Source organism: Bombyx mori, chromosome 24, assembly GCF_030269925.1.
Source record: "Bombyx mori chromosome 24, ASM3026992v2".
NCBI lineage: Eukaryota > Metazoa > Arthropoda > Insecta > Lepidoptera > Bombycidae > Bombyx > Bombyx mori.
This window is the reverse complement of record NC_085130.1, coordinates 6,780,897-6,803,565: the sequence shown is the minus strand read 5'-3', so window position 1 is coordinate 6,803,565 and position 22,669 is coordinate 6,780,897. Positions and strand designations below refer to the sequence as shown.

The 22,669-nt window shown below is 35.4% G+C and overlaps 2 protein-coding genes across 5 annotated transcripts; one reads left to right on the top strand and one right to left on the bottom strand.

The window, feature by feature from the left end:
• Positions 1-59: 59 nt before the first annotated feature.
• Positions 60-4,379, bottom strand: LOC101739717 (valine--tRNA ligase). 2 transcript variants are annotated; one of them, XM_004923082.4, is made up of 4 exons: positions 4,029-4,379; positions 3,526-3,635; positions 2,946-3,436; positions 60-2,235 (listed from the first exon to the last, which is right to left on the bottom strand). In XM_004923082.4, the coding sequence occupies exons 1-4, from the start codon at positions 4,282-4,284 to the stop codon at positions 114-116; spliced, it is 2,979 nt and encodes a 992-aa protein (XP_004923139.1). In that variant the 5' UTR covers positions 4,285-4,379; the 3' UTR covers positions 60-113. The 2 variants fall into 2 exon arrangements, with proteins under 2 accessions (XP_004923139.1, XP_062531712.1); XM_062675728.1 differs by lacking the exon at positions 4,029-4,379 and adding an exon at positions 3,898-4,028.
• Positions 4,380-4,856: 477 nt separating this feature from the next.
• On the top strand, positions 4,857-22,555 carry LOC101739859 (seipin). 3 transcript variants are annotated; one of them, XM_004923083.5, is made up of 8 exons: positions 5,594-6,005; positions 6,342-6,487; positions 7,402-7,486; positions 8,456-8,573; positions 9,714-9,852; positions 19,138-19,223; positions 20,292-20,367; positions 21,473-22,555. In XM_004923083.5, the coding sequence occupies exons 1-8, from the start codon at positions 5,737-5,739 to the stop codon at positions 21,550-21,552; spliced, it is 999 nt and encodes a 332-aa protein (XP_004923140.1). In that variant the 5' UTR covers positions 5,594-5,736; the 3' UTR covers positions 21,553-22,555. The 3 variants fall into 3 exon arrangements, with proteins under 3 accessions (XP_004923142.2, XP_004923140.1, XP_062531734.1); XM_004923085.5 differs by lacking the exons at positions 5,594-6,005; positions 21,473-22,555 and adding an exon at positions 4,857-5,031 and having other exon boundaries at positions 20,292-20,814; XM_062675750.1 differs by lacking the exon at positions 21,473-22,555 and having other exon boundaries at positions 20,292-20,814.
• Positions 22,556-22,669: the final 114 nt, after the last annotated feature.

The following is a 22,669-nucleotide window of genomic DNA, read 5'->3' as shown; positions in this document are numbered from 1 at the left end:
ACAAACTGAAGTTTGAGATTGATTTATCTGACTATGGTATTGCAATAATAAATGAACGGTTAAAAAAATTGAACTGACAACTATATTTGTTTAACTTTATATTTAAAGATATTCTAGATCAGCCTCTGTAATTCCTTGAGTTCTTTCCTTTTGGCCATCAATTTTTCGTGATCGCGGACTTGCGTCCATTCCGGTATTGTCGTTAAATAATTACTATTCGAATATTTTTCCTCCATATTATTCAAAGAGTCTTCTAATTTCTTTATTCGTTTCTCCAATTTATTTTTCGCATTTGTTATAGCATTCTCTATATCGTCCCCGACTAATTCCACGTATATTTCTGTATTCAAATCCAGGATTCCTTTGACGTAAGTTTTGTCATCTTTACCATTGAATGTTAAACCTTTCGCGCGTGTCAGATGTGTTATAATATCAACATTATCTTTCATAGCTTCTATTAGATTTTCATTATCCGTTCTCACATTAATTATAGGTCGAACTTTATTCGTAATACTGTATAGACCTTTCAATTCGCGTATTAAGTTAACCGCGTTCAATATCTTTTCGGCTTGCTCTTCAATAATTTCGTTTTTCCATTCCACGTAATCTTCAGTTTTTGGAAATGATAGAAATTTTTCGGATGCGTCTTTGAAATTTATTATTACATTCCTTTCGAAATCCGGTATCGTTGGTATTAATTCTTGTGTTATGTAAACCATGAAGGGGTATAAACACCTCAGAGACGTGTTCAAGACTGCGGACAACGTGTGCGCGTGAGCGTAGCCGATTCTAACATTATCATTCTCGAATCCCGGTTTCGACGCCTCCAAATAAATATCGCAAAACTCATTGTAAATCAATGTTCTGATAGCTTTCGTTGCCACTTGGAAATCATATGAATCCATTGTATCGTTGACTTTTTGGACCATATTGGCCAATCTACTCAGAATCCATCTATCAAAAAAAGTCAAATCCTGTTTGGTTATTTCAGAATCTATCACTTTCAATTTAGCGTACGACAACTGAGTGTATTTGATACTTTGCCATATCTTATTACAAAATAATTTGTTCGAGTGACAATAGCTGACATCAAAATTGACGAAATGCGATTTTATGTCTTGCGACAGTAATGTGAACCTTAACGCGTCTACCCCGCATTCTGGGATGCCATTAGTAGCTGAAAAATTAGCTTTGTGATACGAATATGCTTTTTTAAGTTCATCCTTATTGAGAATACCACTTTTGTGCATCTCCTCGCTTTTCTTTTTGAGGGCGTCAAGGCTTATCCCCTCGATTACGTCAATGGGGTCTATGACGTTTCCGCGGCTTTTAGACATTTTAGCGCCTTTATTGTCGCAAACAATACCGTGCAACAGAACTTTTTCGAACGGAACTTTGCCTGTTAATTCAAGGCCTAATATCACCATTCTGTGCACCCAAAACCCAAGGATGTCGTGACCCGTAGCTAACAGACTTAAAGGGTAGAATTCCGTATAGTCTCTACTAAAATCATGATCAGGCCAGCCTAAAGCTGCGAAAGGATAAATTCCCGATGAGAACCAGGTGTCTAAGACATCTGTATCTCTTTCTACTTTAATCAAATCAGGTAAAGTATTAAAATGTTTAGAAGCCTGCTGTTTGGCAGAGCTTTCATCGGTAGCAGCTACCCAAGTCAGCTCTTCATCAACACTGCACATATAAGCTGGTATTTGATGTCCCCACCATAGCTGTCGCGAAATGCACCAATCTCTACCATCATCGGTCCAATTAAACCAATTTTGAATGAAATTTTCGGGTATTATTTTCAATTTACGATTTTCAACACACTCTCTGGCCTTTTTATTCAATTCGGCGCAAGATAAGAACCATTGTTCTTTAGGTAAATGATCAATTACGTTTCCTGATCGACTGCATATCGGTAATGTCATTATATGTGGTTTAATCTCTTTCATGAGACCTAAATCATCTAGTTTGTGAACTAATATGGACCTACAGTCATAGCGTTTGAGTCCTTGAAATATTTCCGTGTTTTCTATCAATCCTTCCACATTTATAACTTGGAGTAAAGGCAAATTGTGTTGTTTAGCAACTTCATAATCTACTTTACTATGTGCGGGTGTGATTTTGACAGCCCCTGTACCAAATTCCCGATCAACGAATTTATCGAATATAATTGGTATTGTTTCATTCGTTCTGAATGGATGTATAACCCTTTTACCTTCCAAATGTTGGTATCTGCAAACAATAGAAACATTTTACTATTTATGTCATAGTACTTAAAATAAATAAAACCTTCCATATTGATCTCTTATTAGAAACTGTCGGAAGTCAGTACAAAGTAGAATTTTTTATTTTTTTTATTGCCTTTTTAGGCAGACGAGCATACGGTCCACCTGATGGTGAGTGGTTACCGTCGCCCATGGACTTCAGCAATGCCAGGGGCAAAGCCAAGCCGCTGCCTACCACTTAATACTTAATAAATTTTATTGGTTTAGTTTTATTGAGATTTAAATTGGAACATAGGCACAGTAGCATCGCTCGATATGAGTTCAATGGCATCTTATCCAGTTATGACTAGGTTGGTGAGCCTAGTCTAGCCTAGTCTAGATTTTTTTTAATTTAGATTGAAAAAATATTACAAAAATTGAGTGCTTGAATAACCACATTAACAACTATTCATATAAAAATAGACAAGTATAGAGTTTAATCACCAAATAATTTATTTAGAATTTATGGACATATTTGGCATTCACATGAATTGATTAACATAGAATCGGAGAATAAACATGCTTCCTGATTTCAACAGTGCATCCTTTAAATAATATAATTGGGTATGAAATATTTTGCAATAATTTGTATTAAGAATTAAAACACTATGTATACAAATAGTAACTAAATAAAGAGTAAGTCGCAAATAAAGAGAACATTTACCAAAACTCAATCACCTTTTGTCTTCTGGATGTACAGCTACTGCTACATCTCCCAGCATCGTCTCTGGCATTGTTGTAGACACAATTATTTCCTCAGTGCTGTCATAAACTTTATACGCAAAATCATATATCAATCCAAACCTAACAGGCTTTATATAATTTGGCAGACTCAAATCACTAGGTTCATTTATTGGTACATTTTCCACTTCAATATCTGACACAGTTGATTTTAATGCATTGCACCAATTAACTAGTGCTTTTTTTCTATAAATAAGATTTTTATGGAATAATTGAATGAATGCTGTGTTCACGGCCTTGGTGTGTTTAGGATCCATTGTAAAAACTTGTCGGGACCAGTCAAGTGAACAGCCCAAGGTTCGAAGCTGTTCTGTAATACTATCTCCATGTTTCTCCCGCCATTTCCATACCTCTTCTACAAATTTTTCACGTCCAATGTCGTAGCGATTTATGTTTTCTTTACTTTTTAAGTATTTTTCAACAATGCTCTGTGGGATGAGGAAGTTATTTGGTGATAAAGTCACATAATGGATCTGGTAAAATATTTTTTGCAATTACGTCAAGTCCTTCCAGTTACCTGTGTAGCGATTCCTGCATGATCCGTTCCAGGGAGCCATAAGACATTATAGCCTAATGATCTTTTTCTCCTAACTATTACGTCTTGTATCGTGCATGCTAATGCATGACCTGAAATACAGTGTTTTATTTATATTATGTGGCTAATTAGATTATTTAAAAAATACATTTTTGAGGTGATATATAATGAAAATATCTATTGATCTAACTCCAGTAATACATTCATATTAGTACTGATCATTTACCATGCCTACCGTTCTAAAATACATTGAAAATTGTCTTCCAATGATTAAGTATACAACAAAAAACATTATGATCTTGATAAATATTTAATAAGAAATGGCTATTCTACTTTTTATTATATAACACTTACATGTCTATGAAGAGAGTAGCCATTTCATTCCCTATTTTGGAATTGGAAGCAGGTGATATACAATCTACTAAGATACTGTAATTTACAATTTGGCTTCATTTATTATAAGGTTATGTTTGTAAACTGATTACCTAAATGCAATTTCCCTGTTACGTTAGGCGGCGGTAATATTATACTAAAATTATTCTTGTTACTACAATTTTCGGCTTCGAACAATCCTGCATTTTCCCATTTATCATATTTGTTTTTTTCAACAATTTCTGGTCTGTATGCAGCGGCGGGTAAATTTTCTTTAACCAAAATATTTGTCGTAGATGTCGCTAATCTTTTACATGAATACACGCATGATTTTTTATTTATTTTATATAGAATAAACATGGTATTCATTTATTTTTTATGTACATTTATTATTTTACAATCAAGTGTTCCTGCAGACAAGTGTTTAACCTATGCTGCAAATCCTGATGTTTTGACAATTTTGACATAGTTTTGACTTTTATGCATCTTGTTAGTGTATTATCTATGATTTCGCCATAGACAATATACTTAATATTTAAGGCTTAAAGTTAGTATTATTACTAACTCCATGATTTAAGGATTTCGCCCTGTAGCACATGTAGAGTGTATGCTAGAACTGGCCTTCTAACTATATGTAACGATCATAAGTTTCTTAAGAAGAAATCCTCAGACACAGCACACAGCCTACTGAGTTTCTCGCCGGATCTACTCAGTGGGTCGCATTTCCGATCCGGTGGTACATTCTGCGAAGCACGGCTCTTACTAGGGTTCGTGTTAGTAACGTCGTCAGGTTTGAGCCCCGTGAGCTCACCTACTATATAGTTAAGGTTACGCTGATATAGCCTCTCAAGCCTATCAGCTTAGGTAGGAATATTTTTTTAAGAAGAATAGTTGTTGCCTAGCAACAATTAGTTAATCGTATAGTTTTATGTAAAAAATAAAAAGTCAATATATACATCCGAAGATTATATTTTATTATTTAAAACAATTACCACAATGTATTATAGATGTCTAAAATAATTGATTCGCTATATTATATCTCATTTGAGTCGGTAGCATACTTAATAAACAGAAAAAGAACTCTACCAGCACTTCGAAAAAGGTCCTCTAATCGCGGTAAGAAGTGGGTAAAAATAGTTTTGAGAAGAATCGGCTGAACAATTTCAGTAGTCAGTCAGTAGTTAGTCTTTTAATTTTGTGTTTCTATTCATTATGAATGTACATAAACTTTTACTTTAAATATACCCGCCAGCGGATCAGACTTCATCCATACGATCTGGAACCACCATGTGTATCAACAGTGCGGTTTCAGATATCTGCCACTTTTGGGTGTAATGCTCGGTAAACCGGTTGATTCAATATTATTGTCTGAAGCTTGTCTTATGCATTCCTGTAAATTTTGTTCAGGAGGTCCTGGTCTTTGCCCGGTTTTTTCTATTAAATGAAAGCTATCACTATGACGAAAAAAAAATTATTACCATTTTATGAGAACTATTCCTCCCATATCATCTCGTTTTATTTAATTTCATTCAACTTAATTACTCTTTGAATAAAAATTAATCAATTTCAATCCATTTCGTTGCATATCTTTTTTCGTAAAACAGAGTACAAAATATTAGGCCGTATAATAATACGATACTTTCGCCTTTACAGTTGGAAAATGGAAATACTTTTAATGGAAATTTTCAAACGTCAAAACAAAACACAAATTTTTACTTGTGTGGTGTTATTCTGGTGTCAATTTTTAAATGTTATCCTTAGTCCTTGAATATTTAGATAAAACTTATCTATCAATACAAAAGTTATAGTACTGCACGTGAAATGTCTGTAATAAATTACGTAAACCCTTTTAGAATATACAAAGATTTAGTCAGGAAACCGATAGAAACATTTCTTTTCAATCAATATTTAGGGTATAGAAAAAAAACCGGTGAAGGTATAAACAGTGCTAAGGAGATAATATACAAAGTTGCGATTATTCTAGTATTTTTGACTGCTATATTGTGGCTATCTATATTTAATTATATCGTTTTTTATCATATGTACATGCCTAATATAACACATCAGCGTACTGTACATTTTCAATTTAAGTGAGTTCTATTTCAACTTTTCTTCTTGACTATTATTCATTGAGCCTAATCTCTTACTTAAGTGTGTTCATTAAATTAGGTTGGGTAGGGTAAAAAAAAATTAGAATTTTACATCAAAAGATTTAAAACTATAAAAAAATATTTATAAATGTAACGTTACTTTTTAAGAAATATTAACAAAAATACTTTAGTCAAAGGAGTTTTTAATCATTGGTTTTTTTTTTGAAAAATATCCATCAGCTTTTCACAATAATTTTATTAATAGTTTTAAGATTTTCAACTGTTCAGAAGATGCTCTAGAGTTGTAAATATTGTTGAACCGTTTTTTTAAAACAGGCCATGTGAAGAAACCATGGGGATATGTTCTTTTCCATATGCCTACGTGCAATTGACAAGAAAGAGCTCCATACTGATGTCAGGCCAGTTGTACCGCATAAGGCTAATTTTGGAAATGCCAGAGTCAAATGTCAACAAGGATCTCGGTGAATAAAAACAAACAGTATTTTAGCCATTTAAAATTCTACCTATAATGTAATTGACAAGAATTGGTGATTTTGTAGATCCAAGGATAATTTGGTACCTTTATTTAGTTAAGTACAGTGCCCATTCTGAAGGTGAAGAAGGGCAAAGTTTTTACAGTAGTCCAATCAGATACTCTATCTACATCTATAATGGATAGAATATTTAATGAAAAAAATTAGAATAGAATAAGATTATTGTATGCAGTGGATTTCTAAAGTTGATTTAAAAAGCCATATTTTTTACACTGTTTTTATTGTTTAGATTGGTGTTAAAGTTCACTGTCCACCTGATGTTAAGTGGTTAGCGGAGCCCATAGACATCTACAATGTACATGCCGCCCTTGAGATATACGTTCTAAGGTCTCAGTATAGTTACAATGGCTGCCCCGCCCTTCAAACCGAAACGCATTACTGATTCAAGGCAGAAATAGGCAGGATGGTGGTACCCACCCATGCAGACTCACAAGAGGTCCTACCAAATTCAAATTCAAAATCATTTATTTCAACTTAGATGTCAGTATAACACACTTGTTGAATGTCAAAATATAAATAGCAATGTTAACTCTACCACCGGTTCCAAAAAAGCCACTGTCCTGAGAAGAACCAAAATATAATTTTGCAGGTTTGATTTTTATTAAAAATAAATAAATAAATTACACGATGTTATTCCTTCACCATGGAAGTCAATCGTGCACATTTGTTAAGAACATATTTCATTAGAAAATTCGTTGCATCCCTCAACACGAATCCACCAGACATTTTATCCTTTAGGCGACGATAACTTCAAAACGTGATCTCATCTCATTCAGTGAACTTGAGAGCTTGTACAGCAGAAAATCAAACTCCTAATTTTCATAACCATTTTTTCACGACAGGAATGTTCATGGTGTGCACACAGATGAGAGCAAAGGGTGGAGTTTTAGTGTCTTCATCATGTCGCTCAACTATGTTAAGATACAGGTTTGTAAAGTTTTTTTTTATTGCCGTATAGGCAGGCGATACGGCCCACCTGATGGTGAGTGCTTACCGTCGCCATGGACGTCAGCAATGCCAGGGGCAGAGTCAATTCGCTGCCTACCGTTTAACTGTCTTGTGTCCTTCTGTAACATATTTAAACATTTACGTAAATGTGTATTTACGGTAGGTAACAGTTTGGGTCAGCCCCTGTCACTACTGAAACCTATTAGCGACAGTTTAACGATCAGGAGGACTATACTAACTGTCTGACTAACTGCTTATCAAAAATTTTTAATAAAAATACCTCCTCGTATAGTCATATCCATTCAAGAATATTTTGACATCTAAGATTATTTCTTAACATCAAGGAGTATTAAAAATAAAATATATATAATATTGTCAGGTTTATAGCGTCTACTGTAAGATTAAAAAGTGGCCTTAAGCAATATGCCACGTATAAGCAATAAAAAAACCCTAGAATTTTGATAATTGACAAAAAAAATGTTATATCGTCTTTTCGCATTAAAACTGTAAAACTGTATAATCTCGAAACTTACAATTTTACAGGAGAGTGTTTCAAAGGTTTAACATGTGATATTTTTAATATTAATCATCTTTGCAACTTTTTTTTATTTTTTATCACTTACATTATCTGTCTTTTAAAGTAAGATAAAATTATGCATTAATTTTGTTAAATAGTAGTCAAAATATAGGTATACTAAAAAAAAAAACTAAAACTAAAAAACGCTCTTTTGACAGTATTTATGAGAAAAATACTGGTGATACCAAATGATTCCGCATATTAACTCAATTTCGAATAATTTTGGGAATTGTACACTTTTAATGCGAAAAGACGATATTATGTTAATTTTGGGACATCCTTTTTAAAGTTTTATAGTATGCTTGTATGGTATGCGTGTAGTACCAGCCCTGCATGTTGAGTTAGAGGACAACAATAAGATTGCGTTCCAGGTCGAAACTCCACGAATACATCCGCACAGCGGTCATGGCGCCTCTCCTCATGTCGGACGTGGTGGAAGAGAAGCAGACCATCCAAGTCGATTTGTTCACGGAATTCGATGATGATCCCGTAAGTAGTTTCCCACCTTCTTATTTTTTCGTAAAACATGATTTACGAGTATATCAGAGGAAGTGTGAAAGTAGCCCCGGCTATCAACAAATTATAGAGCGGATGGTTAGCGTGGTGTAGACATGTGATGCGTAGAGAGAATATGCATGTGACCAGGAGATGTATGGAAATGGTAGTGCAAGGTAGAGAAAAATGGAAGAGAAAAAATTAGCTGTGCCGACCCCACCTAGTGGGATAAGGTGGAGAAAAAGAAGAAGACGATTTACAAATATTATATAATAATATGTACTAGCTGTACTCGACCGCTTCGCTGGGCATTTAAAATTAACATTCTTATTTCTCACCCCCACAAAGATTCTCATCATTAACGCCCCCGCAACTGGTTTAGGGAGTCCCACACTCATATAAATATTAGCCTATCCATTAAGTACATGGGTTTTCTACATGGATACCAAGCTTCAAGTCAATCGGTCAATGCACGGTTCAGTAGTTATAACGGAACATCCGTAAAAACCACTGTAGATTTATATATTAGTATAGATATATAAATGTATGCTTTATAAAAACTACCCGCATTCTTTAATATTATAATGTCAGTGTCATTGTTTGTTTGTTTGTGGGTCTGTTTGTTCTTCTTTCGTGTCGAAGAGAAGCAGGGATTGATAGTTTTTTTTTTTAATTGATTGGGTTTAGTTTAGAAGATTGTCATAGGCCACCTACTAATTTGAAAAAAACATCTTCTCATCAAAAACATTTTCTCATCAAAAACACCTCTAGGAGATGTATGGAAATGGTAGTGCAAGGTAGAGGGGGAAGAGGTCGACCGAAGAAGACATGGATGGAGTGTGTGAATGACGATATGAGAGAGAGAGGAGTGAGTGTTGAGATGACGGCTGATAGAAGAGAATGGAAGAGAAAAATTAGCTGTGCCGACCCCACCTAGTGGGATAAGGTGGAGAAAAAGAGAGATCTTATTCCCCTGCTCTATATCCCCCGTAAATGCGCCATCCACCTTGAGATAAGTTCTAAGAGGGGGCTCCAGTAACCACTTAACACCAGGCGGGCTGTGAGCTCGTCCACCCATCTAAGCAATAAAAGAATATACCTTTACCATTAGTATTGTTGTCGTCGCCTTTACAGAATCAACCCGTTACGGACGCGTACGTCGAACTCCAGTCGCGCTACGTGCAAGTGTACGGAGGTCAGCTACACATCGAGGCTCACTTCACCGGCCTCCGTTACCTGATGTACAACTGGCCTAAGTTCTCGGCTCTCTTCGGTCAGTTCATGTTGAAAACCAGGGTGGCGTCCAGGCTAGCGTTTAGAGAGAGAGAGAGAGAGAGAATACACTTTGTTCGCACACCAAAACACAATTTACATTCAGAAAACAGTCAAAAAGCCGATGCATTTGTAATAGGCGGTCTTATCGCTAAAGCCTTGTTCGGACTAGGCGAGTATTTTAGTCGAGTACCGAGTAATTTAGTAGCTAAATGTGTCTGAACACCAAAAATGTAGTCGAGTAGGTTAGTAAATAAAAGTAGTAAATTTGGTCAAGTCAATCCATTTTGTCCTATTTTTTCGGGCGAGTAACGCCTCCCACCACGCGTCCTCGCTCACTGGCTCACTGACTAAACAAGTTCGAACCTGTTGATTAGTCGAATTCATTAGTGGCACTTGTCAAATGGGTATCTTTGCGATGAATTTGATAGTGTAATTTGGTTAACAGAAAATTCACACAACTTTCGGACATTCTCAAACTATCGAAGTATTCTTTGGGATCTCTTCCAATGCTAATTCTTTCAGAAGACATTGAGTAGCTCCTAGTTTATCTCTTGTATCGATCCATTTTCGTACCCATAACTTATTTTTCTTAATCACAGAAATTTCGTTATCCACCTCTGCTAAAATAGCTATTACGATTAGCTTAATCAGTTTATTCACTCTATTGCGTTGCAGCCTGTCCATCTTGCAAAACACCGCTCACTTGTGTACTCTACTGGACCGTAATGCGAACGATTTCTGTGCAGTAGCGAGTAGTTTAGCCACTAAATTACTCTGTACTCGACTAAAGTACTCGCCTAGTCCGAACAAGGCTTAAAAGCGATCTGTTCCGTTACACACGACCGTTTAATTTACAGAAATTCTGGAAAATATAAAAATATAGCAGGTATGTTTCGAGACAATACATTATGTATTACATTATAATTACAATTGCAATACATTATATTGTCTTTGAAAATATTACGTGTAAACTGCGCCAATAAAGAAACGAATCTAAGATAGGTCTATGATCCTTTGTAACGTCTGACGGATATGTCGAAAAAAGGGCGGGAACGTCAAAATAAATAGGCGCTTTTTTCAAGTTAATTTTAATTTATTTGGTTTTAGCCCTTTTTTACGACATTGTTTCCTAATTTTTCACTGTGTTTGAGTTTAAAATTATATTTCATAAGTGTGTTCCGTAATAATGGACGATGACGACGGGGGTGAGGGCTTCAGCTCCGCCCCTGTGTCCGCTCCCATAATAATGGGAAAAAGAAGAATGAAGTCATCTGAATACGACGAAAGCCGCAAAATAAAAATGACTTTTATTAAAAATAAGCGCGGTCTTTTTAAAGACCACCATGCTCTTTACGAAGACTTCACAAAAAAAGAATACCCAGTGCTTCTTCAATCAAGCATCTCACAACCAAATAACAGAGTCCCAATGGACCTGTTAAGAATAAACAAAGCATTAAAAAATATTCAAGGGGTCCAGTATGTCAAAGCTGCTGGGAACTTTTTTGCTAAAATTTACTTTGGTTGTGCTCGGGATGCCAACGCTTTTTTATTAAATGTAAGTTTTATGGAGTTAAACAATTGGACAGCAAAAATACCTTACGATAGCATTGAGAGTCAAGGAATTATTCGAGCTCCTGTGGAATTGAACGAAGAATCTCTTTTAGTAAATTTAAAAGCTTCATGCACAATACTCGGAGTAAAAAGATTTTTCAAAAAACAAGAGAATGGAAGTGACAAGCCACTGCAAACTGTGCTGGTTACATTTTTGGCGTCTAGCCATCCTGATCATGTCACATACGAGCATATTTGGATGCCTGTTTCAGATTATATTAGACCTGTGTTACAGTGCTTCAAATGCTACAAATTCGGACATGGAAGTGGTGCCTGTAAAGCCACTCAAGTTTGCTCTATTTGTTCAGGCAATCATTTTTACAGGGAGTGCAGCACTCCCAACATCTTCAAGTGCTCCAACTGCAGTGGGCCACATTCTGCAGTTTCTTACTCTTGCTCAGTAAAAGCAGCCAAGGTTGCTGAAGTTAAAAATAAGATCATCGGCAAGCAAACATCATATGCAGCCATACTAAAGAATCCTGTTATTAAGAACCCCGTGACCTCTTCTGACATACCTATATCTGCGAAGACCCCTCAAGGTAGGGCTTTAATTTCAGACATTATCAACTCAGAAATTGTCATCAGAACCATTACAAAAACTTTAATAGAATTGTTAAAGAAAAAGGATTCTAAATCCCCTTCTGGACCTATATCTACTCAATTAATTAAAGAAATGCTAGTAACAAATTTTACATCATAAATTATGGATAGTTCTACTCAATCTTATATGCATAATTCTGTTGGTCAGTTTAATATCATTCATTGGAACTCTAGAAGTTTATTTCCTAAATTAGATCAACTTAAAGATTTCCTCAGTAAACTTGACAAGTGTGTTGATATGATTTTATTCAATGAAACCTGGTTAACTTCACATAAAATCATCAAATTACCTGGATTTAATGTTATAAGAAGAGATTCCAACCACCCACATGGTGGGGTTGCTATTGCATTACGCTCTAAGTATAAATTTAAAATAATAGACACAATTTCTCAATATCATTTTCAAAATATTTTAATTACAGTTTACATTAATAATTTTTCTTTTGACATTCTATGTGTTTACATTCCTCCACCACCAAATGGTAAGTTCACTATTAATTTATTGAAAGATTCATGTTCTAAATTTGTTTCAAATAATTATTTAATAATTGGTGACTTCAATGCACATCATGCTTCCTGGAGTTCAAGAGTCAATGATAGAAGAGGTAAAGCCCTTCATGATTATGTGGAAAGTTCTGAGTTGGTTTGTTTAAATGATGACACAATCACGACCTTTGCTCCATTTGGTCAACAAGGAAATGTATTGGATCTAGTATTCGCTTCCCCTGCTTTTAGCTCTAGTTGCACAGTTTCTGTCCTTGATGATTTGCTCAGTAGTAATCATTTCCCACTACTTATTGAAGTCTTTAACGATGCTTTTCTTCCTTCCCATCCTTCCTTTGGCCCGACCACCTCTTCAATAAATCAAGTTGATAAACTAGATAATACCTCTTTAGCTAACGTAAATTTTAATAAGATTGACTGGTCAAAATTTAATAAGTTATGTGAAAGTGAGTTTTCAAGTTTTAGCTTCGCTGATAACCCTCTTGAAAATTATAATATGTTTTTGAGTATTTTACATGACATATTAATGACTTTTGACAAAAAGTGTTACTCGCACAAAAAACGGATTTATTCCAAAGCTGTTCCTTGGTGGAATGCTGATTGTGACCGCGTAGTTTTACAAGCCAAAGTTGCTTTATTATCGTACAAGCATTATCCAAATATGGAAAACTATATTATTTTTAAAAAGCTGGACGCTTTGAAGAAAAGAACTTTATATGAAATAAAACGTTCAAGCTGGATGAATCTTTGTTCATCATTCAATCGAATGACTTCGAGTAAAATTATTTGGGATCACATTCGTAGATTTAAGCACGCTAAACTCAATAATATTTCTACGTCTTCAAGTTTTTTTCAAAATTCCGCTAATGCATCTTTGTTTTTGGATTCGATAGCTGGTTCTGAGAATGAAATTTCCGAATCTAAGTTACAAGATTTTTTTAACAGCCACGGAAAACCGGAGGCTCAATGGCTAGTAGACCCATTCTCTATGGGCGAATTTGCGACTGCGTTAGAAAATAAAAAGGAAACCTCCCCTGGTCCTGATTTCATCTCTTATAAAGTAATCAAAAATCTTCCCCAGTATGCCAAGGAAATTTTATGTCAAATATTTAATGATCTTTGGCAAAACAACTGTATTCCTCCGATTTGGAAAACTCAACATGTAGTACCGATTTTAAAGCTTTACAAGGATCCCAACTGTATCAATTCTCACAGACCCATTTCTTTAACTTCTTGTTTTTCGAAAATTTTCGAAACTATGTTAAAAAACAGGTTAGAGTGGTTTACTGAAAATAACAATTTAATACCAAGTACTCAATACGGATTTCGTAAAGGTAAAAGTACAATAGATAACTTAAGCTGTTTGATTGGCGATATTAAAAATAACTTCCATAATAATCAATTTACATTAGCGGTATTTTTGGATATTAAAGGGGCTTTTGATAATATAGATCATTCCTACCTTATTGAAAGTCTACATTATTTAGGCTTTCCAGGACATGTTCTGTTCTGGCTGTACAATTTCCTGAACAAGCGCTCTATGTTTTTGAAAATGAAATCTAGTTTATTTGGTCCTAAAATTTCTACAAAAGGTACTCCTCAAGGTTGCGTTTTATCACCTCTCATATTCATACTTAGTTTAGTATGTTTCATAAAGAAAATTCCAAATTCTGTTAAACATTTATTCTTTGCTGACGATCTTGTTCTCTATGTAAACTGTAATGATATTAAAAGTGGTGAATCGGTTATGAATAGTTGTTTGCGTAATATTTACGATTTACTTACAAATTCCCTAAAACTTGAGGTCAATATTTCCAAAAGTTCTGCAATTTTATTTTCCCAAAATGGATTGCATTACCCTAAAGTTTTATACAATTATGATATTATTCCTGCTCAATCTTTCGTAAAATATGTTGGTCTTTCTCTAGATTTTGATCTTTCGTGGAAAACTCATATTGATGTTATTTGTAAAAGAGCTGAATTAGGTTTGAATATACTAAAATCGCTAACTGGAATAAAATGGGGAGCTGATCCCAAAGTTTTAAAAACGATTTACATTGCAACAATCCGAAGCCATTTCGATTATGGCTGTATGTTCTTTTCGGACGCAAATTTTTCTATTCTTAAGAAATTAGATATTGTGCAAAATAGAGCATTACGAATAATTACTGGTGCTATGATGTCGTCTCCAATTAATTCCTTGGAAGTTGAGGCTGGTATTGTTCCTCTATTCATACGAAGAAGTTTTATATTAGATAATTATTGTCTTAAGCTTATTAGCCGTGATAATCAAGTAACTTACAGGTATTTGAAGTATGCAAATATTCCAAATTATAATTTAATTCCGCTTCCTAATTCTTCATCCATATCCAGTGCCTTAACGTACTTGAATTTTGAATTTCAGGATGTGGTATTTTGGTCTACTCTATTGCCTTGTTTCGAATATAACTTTCATGACATGTTGAGAGATGTGGCTGTTGATCTAATCAAGTTTAAATATAAAAATGATTTTCTGGAGTTCCTTGAAGATAGGACTGATTTTGTTAAAGTGTATACAGATGGCTCTAAAACTAAAGATAGAACTAGTTTTGCATTTTTTGATTCGTCCATGAACATAGGATCAGTTTATAAATGTAGTAATTTTTTCTCTGTTTTTTCGGCTGAAGTACTAGGTATTATATATGCTTTAGAGCACATTCGAGTAAATTACTCTGCAGGGGACAAAATTCTAATTCTATCTGATTCAATGAGTGCCTTGCAAGCTCTTAAAAATAAATGTATTAGTGCATCTGTAAATTATTTAATTTATAAGTTAAGAAGTTGTTTGAGTTCTTTGTATTTCAGAAATATATTTATTGAATTTTGCTGGGTGCCAGGTCACTCTGGTATTGTGGGTAATGAATTTGTTGATAAATTAGCCAAATCTACAAAAGATATAAATATTTCCGATTTTAAAGTTCCGTACTCAGATTTAGTTTATTCAATTAAACAAAATATGATGAAACGTTGGTCTAATTACTTGTCTAAGTCCAGAGAAACGAAAGGTAAATGGTTAGCTGAAATAGTCCCAGTACCTAGTACTAAATCTTGGTTTGATAATTTTAGATTCTTCCCGGGAAGAGCCTTTATATCGATTATTTGTAGATTACGTATAGGCCACGGCCATTTTCCTGCGCATCTTTTTAGATTAAAGTTAAGTGAATCAGCTGCATGTACTTATTGTAACTCTGGTATGTGTGATCTAGATCATATTTTTTTTAATTGTCCTGAATTCAATCAACAGAGATTATTGTTTAATGCATTATGTAAAGACACAGGCTTAAAATCTATTCCTAATTCCATTCAAGGTATTTTAAAGCTTCCACAACTATTCTCAATAGTGTATAATTTTGTACTTCACACTATAGAACGACTATGAATGTATAATTCATGAATGTATCATAGGTCTCCTGCTTATGTGCAAGTTTAATTATTTTTTATAACGACTCATGTTCTTTTTTTGTTGTTTGTTGAAAGAAAACTTATAATTTTTTATTTTTTTTATAGTAAGTTCTTGCAATTCATTTTGTCATTAATTTGTTGTTTTCAATGATTTGTAATTGTTTCTTGGTTTGGTTTGTTTCTTTTATTGTAAGTTCTAGTTCATGTACTATTTTTTTGTAAAATTAGTTTAAGCTGATGGCCGTGTTGCCAATGCTTTCAATAAATTAAAAAAAAAAAAAAAAGAAACGAATCTAAAATGGCGGCGGCGATCATGCGCTCTCGCTCTAAACTATTGCTGTCTTTAATCGTACACGGGTCAAGTACTGAGTGCAAAAAAATATACACGCGAGCAAAAGTTTGGAATCACTTACTTGAAATTGGTTCCGCGCGATCTTTCTTACTAAATATTTGTTTAATTATCATAAAAATGAAATCATTTTAAAGGCCCAACTGTCAACTTTAAATTGATACCAAATTCATTCAAATCAGCAGTTAAGGAGCTATCCCGGATTAAGTGAAGGAGGTAGGAAAACAAGGAAATATGGAAAAATAATGAGTGAATGAAACAACAAAAATTATTAAATAAAAATTTTATTTAGCTTTAAAATTAAGTGTCAGTACTTTGTGTTCCCTCCCCTCGCCCTAATAACTGCTCGAAGACGATTCTTCATAGACCTGATCAGCTTTTGAATTGTTTCTCGTGCAAACACATCCTGCTCTCGTCGGAGAACAGGACTTGCGTCCATTGCTCAACCTCCCTATCAAGATGGGTTCGAGCAAATTGAAGGCGTACTTGTCGGTGAGCTACCGTGGGCTTAGGGCCTGTGACAGGCCTTTTTGGAGTCAGATTCGCTTGCTTTAGTCGTTGACGAACTGTCCACTTGCTGGCTGCTACCCCACGAACATCTCGGAGCTCCTGTTGGACGTCGCAGGTAAATGCCGATTTCGGAGAGAGGTTGACACGATAAAACGGTCATTCCTCTCCGATGTGCACCGGCGCCGTCCAGGTCTTGGTCCCGGGATAAAGCTACCAGTCTGCCGAAAGCGCTAGCAAGCTTTTGAAATACAGGACTTGCTTATGTGGAGCCGACGAGCGACAACCCGCTGGCTGAGCACTTCTTGCAATAGGGCTACGATTTGTGCTGCTTCTGTAGGTGTTGTTTCCCTTGTCGTACAAGGTAAAGGGTCAAAAGTAGCGGAGATATGTACCGGAAAACGTGTGAAAGTCGACTGATAAAGAAAATCCGATAACAGGTGCTATTATAGAGGTCAATCGATTGCAACTCGCGACGTATCAATCAATTGAAACACGTCTTTTTCGTTATTCCTTCACTTAATCCGGGATAGCTTCTTAAATACTAGCTTGATTTTAATGAATTTGGTATCAGTTTAAAGTTAACAGTTGAACCTTTAAAATGATCTCATTTTTATGATTATCAAAAACATATTTAGTACACAAGATCGCGCGGAACCAATTTCAAGTAAGTGATTCCAAACTTTTGCTCGAGAGTGTATATCAGTTCTGACTTTATTGTTGAGTTCGAGTTTTTTTCACTTGCGAACTGTGCGACTTTCCCAGATGGGACACCTTCCCCTCTGCCAGGGCATAAAGTAAAGTACATTCTCATTTGTTTTTTTATAGTACTGGTGGTAGGACCACATGTGAGTCCGCGCGGGTAGGTACCACCACCCTGCCTATTTCTGCCGTGAAGCAGTAATGCGTTTCGGTTTGAAGGGTAGGGCAGCCGTTGTAACTATACTGAGACCTTAGAACTTATGTCTCAAGGTGGGTGGCGCATTTACGTTGTAGATGTCCATGGGCTCCAGTAACCACTTAACATCAGGTGGGCTGTGAGCTCGTCCACCCATCTAAGGAATGAAAAAAAAAACTTTTTCTATCTTTTTATTTGTTGACCCTACCATCTGTCAGTGCGGGTACATAGACGCCATTTTCGATTCGTTTCTTTATACGTATGGTACTTAAAGTCGATTAAGAATCCATGTTACGTTCGTATGATCACATTATTAACTAAGTTCATCTTCACGAAACATATTTCTCATCATCGTAAATGACGTATCGCATCTCTAGAAATGAAGTGGATTAATTGAGAATTCTTGTCTAAACGGTAAACGCCAAAATCACGAGTAAATTAAATAATCAATTTGATCATTAACTTGGGTTACAATATTTTCTGTGCTTATTTTGTGAATTCCAAAGCGACAAATAAACATTGGTATAAAGTTTAATAGTCACATCTCTTTACGTCCTGTATAATAAATTCAAAATTATACAGAGTGCCTTTATATTGGCTTATATATAGGGATTCGACAACAACTAAATTTATCATATTATATTTTCTCTTTTGTTGGAAAAAAAAACAACTTGTCGAAAATTGTTTTTATATTCACAACACTAAAACTTACATTCAATATATTATTTCCGATCAATCGAATTTTTCCGTAAAAAAAAATATTAACTTATAAAATAAACGCGAGATTAAATCGTAAATGTAGTTCTAATTATGAATATTGAGGGTAGAGGTGAGGAGTACTGTCTAGTGAGGGGACAGGCCGAAAGTGTCCAGGCTGTAAACAGAAAATTGTAACTCAAAAATACACCTAAATATAACTAACGTGGCAATATCGATATAGCAGTGTACTGCTATGTGATCCACATTGCCATTCGCCATCTACAAAATTTTACTTTAATTAGTTATAATTAACGATCATTATCATTTAATTAGCTCCATCCCTTTAAACTATTGAGTTACGCGATAAGTGTGATTATATAATCGAAATACATTTTTGTGTTGCCATACCTAAGTTTCGCTTCTGATGTCTGAATCTAACAATGCATAATAAATTTTAGCACTTTTTCTGAAATTCCACCATTTGCAACAGTGGCGCCACCTTAATTAGTCCTATTTCCTCGGATACCCTTTCATACACAGCATGCTCCTCAACTCCACCCGTGTTTATCGATCGTTTCGTCTTTGCTTTCATAGATAAAGTGTGTGCTGCATGACCAGAACCATTGCGTCATCGATGACGTCAATGAACTGAATAGGTTAATGTTGTCCCGCAGGCATCAGCACTAATCTGTTCTTCATAACGCTCGTGTTCGCGCTGAGCTGGTATCACCTACAGGAAGGGTTGCCAGAGTTTATCAAGGTACGTTAAATCTACTGTTATAATGTTGCCATTGAAAAAAAAAAAACTGCGAAAATTAGTTACTACTAATTAGTTAACTTATAGTAATAACTGTTTTGTTATTTTGTATTGGTTGTTGTGTGTTGTAGTTGTGTTGATTAATGTAATATTAGTTCATATGTGCACTGAAGATTTTCGTTAGAAGGATCATCTCTAAAGGATTCATCTTTAGATATTGGCCTCGTTGAGATTCAACTGACTTTTGTTTCGTTTGGTCGCAGTGGTTCTAAGTCGTTGTATGCACTACAGACGCGACCCTTTGCCTTTATTCCGACTTGAAAAAAACGGAGGCTTCAAAACTGTCACAAGATGAACATCGGAAACCTTCGGCATCATTGCGCCGCTTTGAGAAGGCGACACGACACGAAAACCCTCTTGTCGTGCCCGCCGGAAATTACATACCCGATCCTGTGAACCCAATGGTAAACAGTCGACGTCGGTCCGTCATTACCGATCCTCCCGATCCATTAACGGTGCTTTTAGGTACCACAAGCACCGGTCACCGCCCTCGTCGAACCCGTCGCTTGCGACGAAGGGCTCGACGAGTAAATTAAGCCACAGATACAGCCCACTGAGTTTCTCGCCGGATCTTCTCAGTGGGTCGCGTTTCCCATCCGGTGGTAGATTCTGCGAAGCACTGCTCTTGCTAGGACCAGTGTTAGCAACGTCGTCAGGTTTCAGCCCCGTGAGCTCACCTACGTTGACATAGCCTCTCAGGGCTATAGCTTAATTAGAAAAAAAAAAACGGAAACTGTATGTACCATAAATTATATATATTTCTTCTGTGCGCGTGTTTATCACTGAACTCCTCCTATGCGGCTGAACCGATTTGAATGAAATTTTCTGTGTATCTTGAGGTGGATTCGAGAATGGTTTAGTTTTGCAAATCAGTCCGGCAGATGTAGCTGCAGTCGGTATCTAGGTTATTTATCTTAGAAATTTCTGGGCCAGTTAGTATATATATATATATTGCGCACGTATGTATGTAGCATTAGAATTAATAAATTTTATTGCGTAATTAATTTCCAGAGTAAACTGGGTACGACGCCGGACAAAGATGAAGACAATAAGAAATTAATCGGAAAGATAAAATTAGAAAAAGAAGGTAAGAAACTATGGACAGGTAAACCTACCGTAACACGGTATTTTACAACACGGTTCCGCTATAACGCGAAAAGAAAACTTCCCCAAAATCCTCGTACAGCACGGAACTTGTACAACACGATACCGAGATTTTTGTTTAAAATTACATTATGCACTATGAACACACAAACTAGTAAAAGAATACATACATAAAACACAAGATACATACAGCCATAGTTGAGATTTTTCATTCAGAAAAAGCGAATTAACCCATAGACACAGCCCACTGAGTTTCTCGCCGGATCTTCTCAGTGGGTCGCGTTTCCGATCCGGTGGTAGATTCTACGAAGCACGGCTCTTGCTAGGGTCAGTGTTAGTAACACTCCGGTTTGAGCCCCGTTAGCTCACCTACATGTTAGGGCGAAGCTTAAATAGACTCAAGGCTATCAGCATAGATAGAAAAATAAAAGTCAAATTCGTACTGGCTTCTAGTCTCATATAACGCGATTTCGCACAACACGGTACTTTGTAGGAACTTATCGATTACTAAATTCCAATGAATAATTAGTTTGAGACAACCCTAAAAATAATTAAATAGAGTGGGGATTTTTTTATTATTTTGTTGATCTCTATTTTCATATTTAAGGTCATCGATGGAAAATACGTCTCACTATGTTTTCTTTGGTACCGATGCAGATATATATGGGACGGGGTTTATTCAAAGTATACGTAATGGAATATTTCAACCAGTGGCAGATTTAATACCAAAGCGACTAGGGTGGAGCTTGTGTAGGGTCCTAAATACTATCCTTGGACCAGCTGTCCGCTTCCAACATCTTGCAGACCGTCAAGTCCCCCATAACCCGTCGGTCCCCTGGGTGCGGGGACCATGTAGGTGGTTCATCCCCCTGGCCTTAAAAATAAAAAGGATAGAGCCTGAAGTGAAAAAAATATTATTTTTCCCTTACACACTTATACGCCTTCTAACGGTTGGCTCTGCCCCTGGCATTGCTGAAGTCCATGGGCGACGGTAACCACTCACCATCAGGTGGGCGGTACGTTCGTATGCCTACAAGGGCAATAAAAAAAAACAATTTAAAACGTTCACATTCCGTTGTATATTTTAGAGTCGCCTTCCATGTTTGAAGGCGACGTGCTTCTAGAAGAGTTTATGCAGCTCGAAGAGAAAGAGAAGAAGACATCGTAGCCGGAACGTGTTCATGCAATGGAGAACCAATCTGCGGTGTTATTTTATAAGTAACTAGCGACCCGCCCTCGCTTCGCTTCGGAAACTGTAATTTATTATTGATTTCTCCACTATTTAATGGATGTTATTATACATATAAACCTTCCTCTTCAAGCACTCTATCTATTAAAAAAAACCGCATCAAAATCCGTTGCGTAGTTTTAGAGATTTAAGCATACATAGGGACAGAGAAAGCGACTTTGTTTTATACTATGTAGTGATGTAGCAAAAATTGTTTGAAAATATCAGCTGCCTATAGCTGAATCTTGATTTTGTCCAGCCTCAGCTCCGGTTGGAATCACATGAAACATTCCTAACGCAATGTCTGCTAGCAGTTAATCAATCAAATGAAGAAATTGAAATTGATCCATAAAAAAATTGTCTTATGATTTCTCGCTCTGTTAGTAATAATGATGTGGTTGGTTATAAATATATATAGAATAAAGTAAGATATCAATTAATTGACTTCGGGTTTTAACTGGCTCTCTTTTGCATAACCGTGCCTTATGTTTACAATGTATGTAATAAATATAATGTAAAATTGTGTTCTGTTTCAAAATGTGCCTTTTATTTAATAAATGTTTTTTTTTATTTCTCAACAACAAAAGACAAAACTGTTCTTTGAATTATTAATTGTTTTTATTTTATATCTTTTTTTTTCAATTGTTAACTGCTTTAATTACGAATTATTTTTTTGTAGCTGGCACGTTTTTTTTATTTTATTACTATCTATAGATATATCGGAAATATATATTATGTATAATATTTTTATTATTATTAAATAGATTATTAATATTTTGATTATTTACAATCCATGACCAAATTTTTATATGAATATCGTTTCTATGCTCTAAAATTATTATTATTTTCATAATTATTTTGAAGGCTGTGTTTTGTAATCGTTCCAAAGATTGTAATTGAAATGATTTTTTTTAAATAAATGATTATTGTTTTTAATTAATAATTGCTTGTATTGTCTTTTTGTGTGTGAGAATTTATTAAGTATCTCGGATCCGTTCGTTCGCCCTACTTTCAGTTGACTGGTCGAAAATGTCTTAGTCATTAAATCCTACTACTA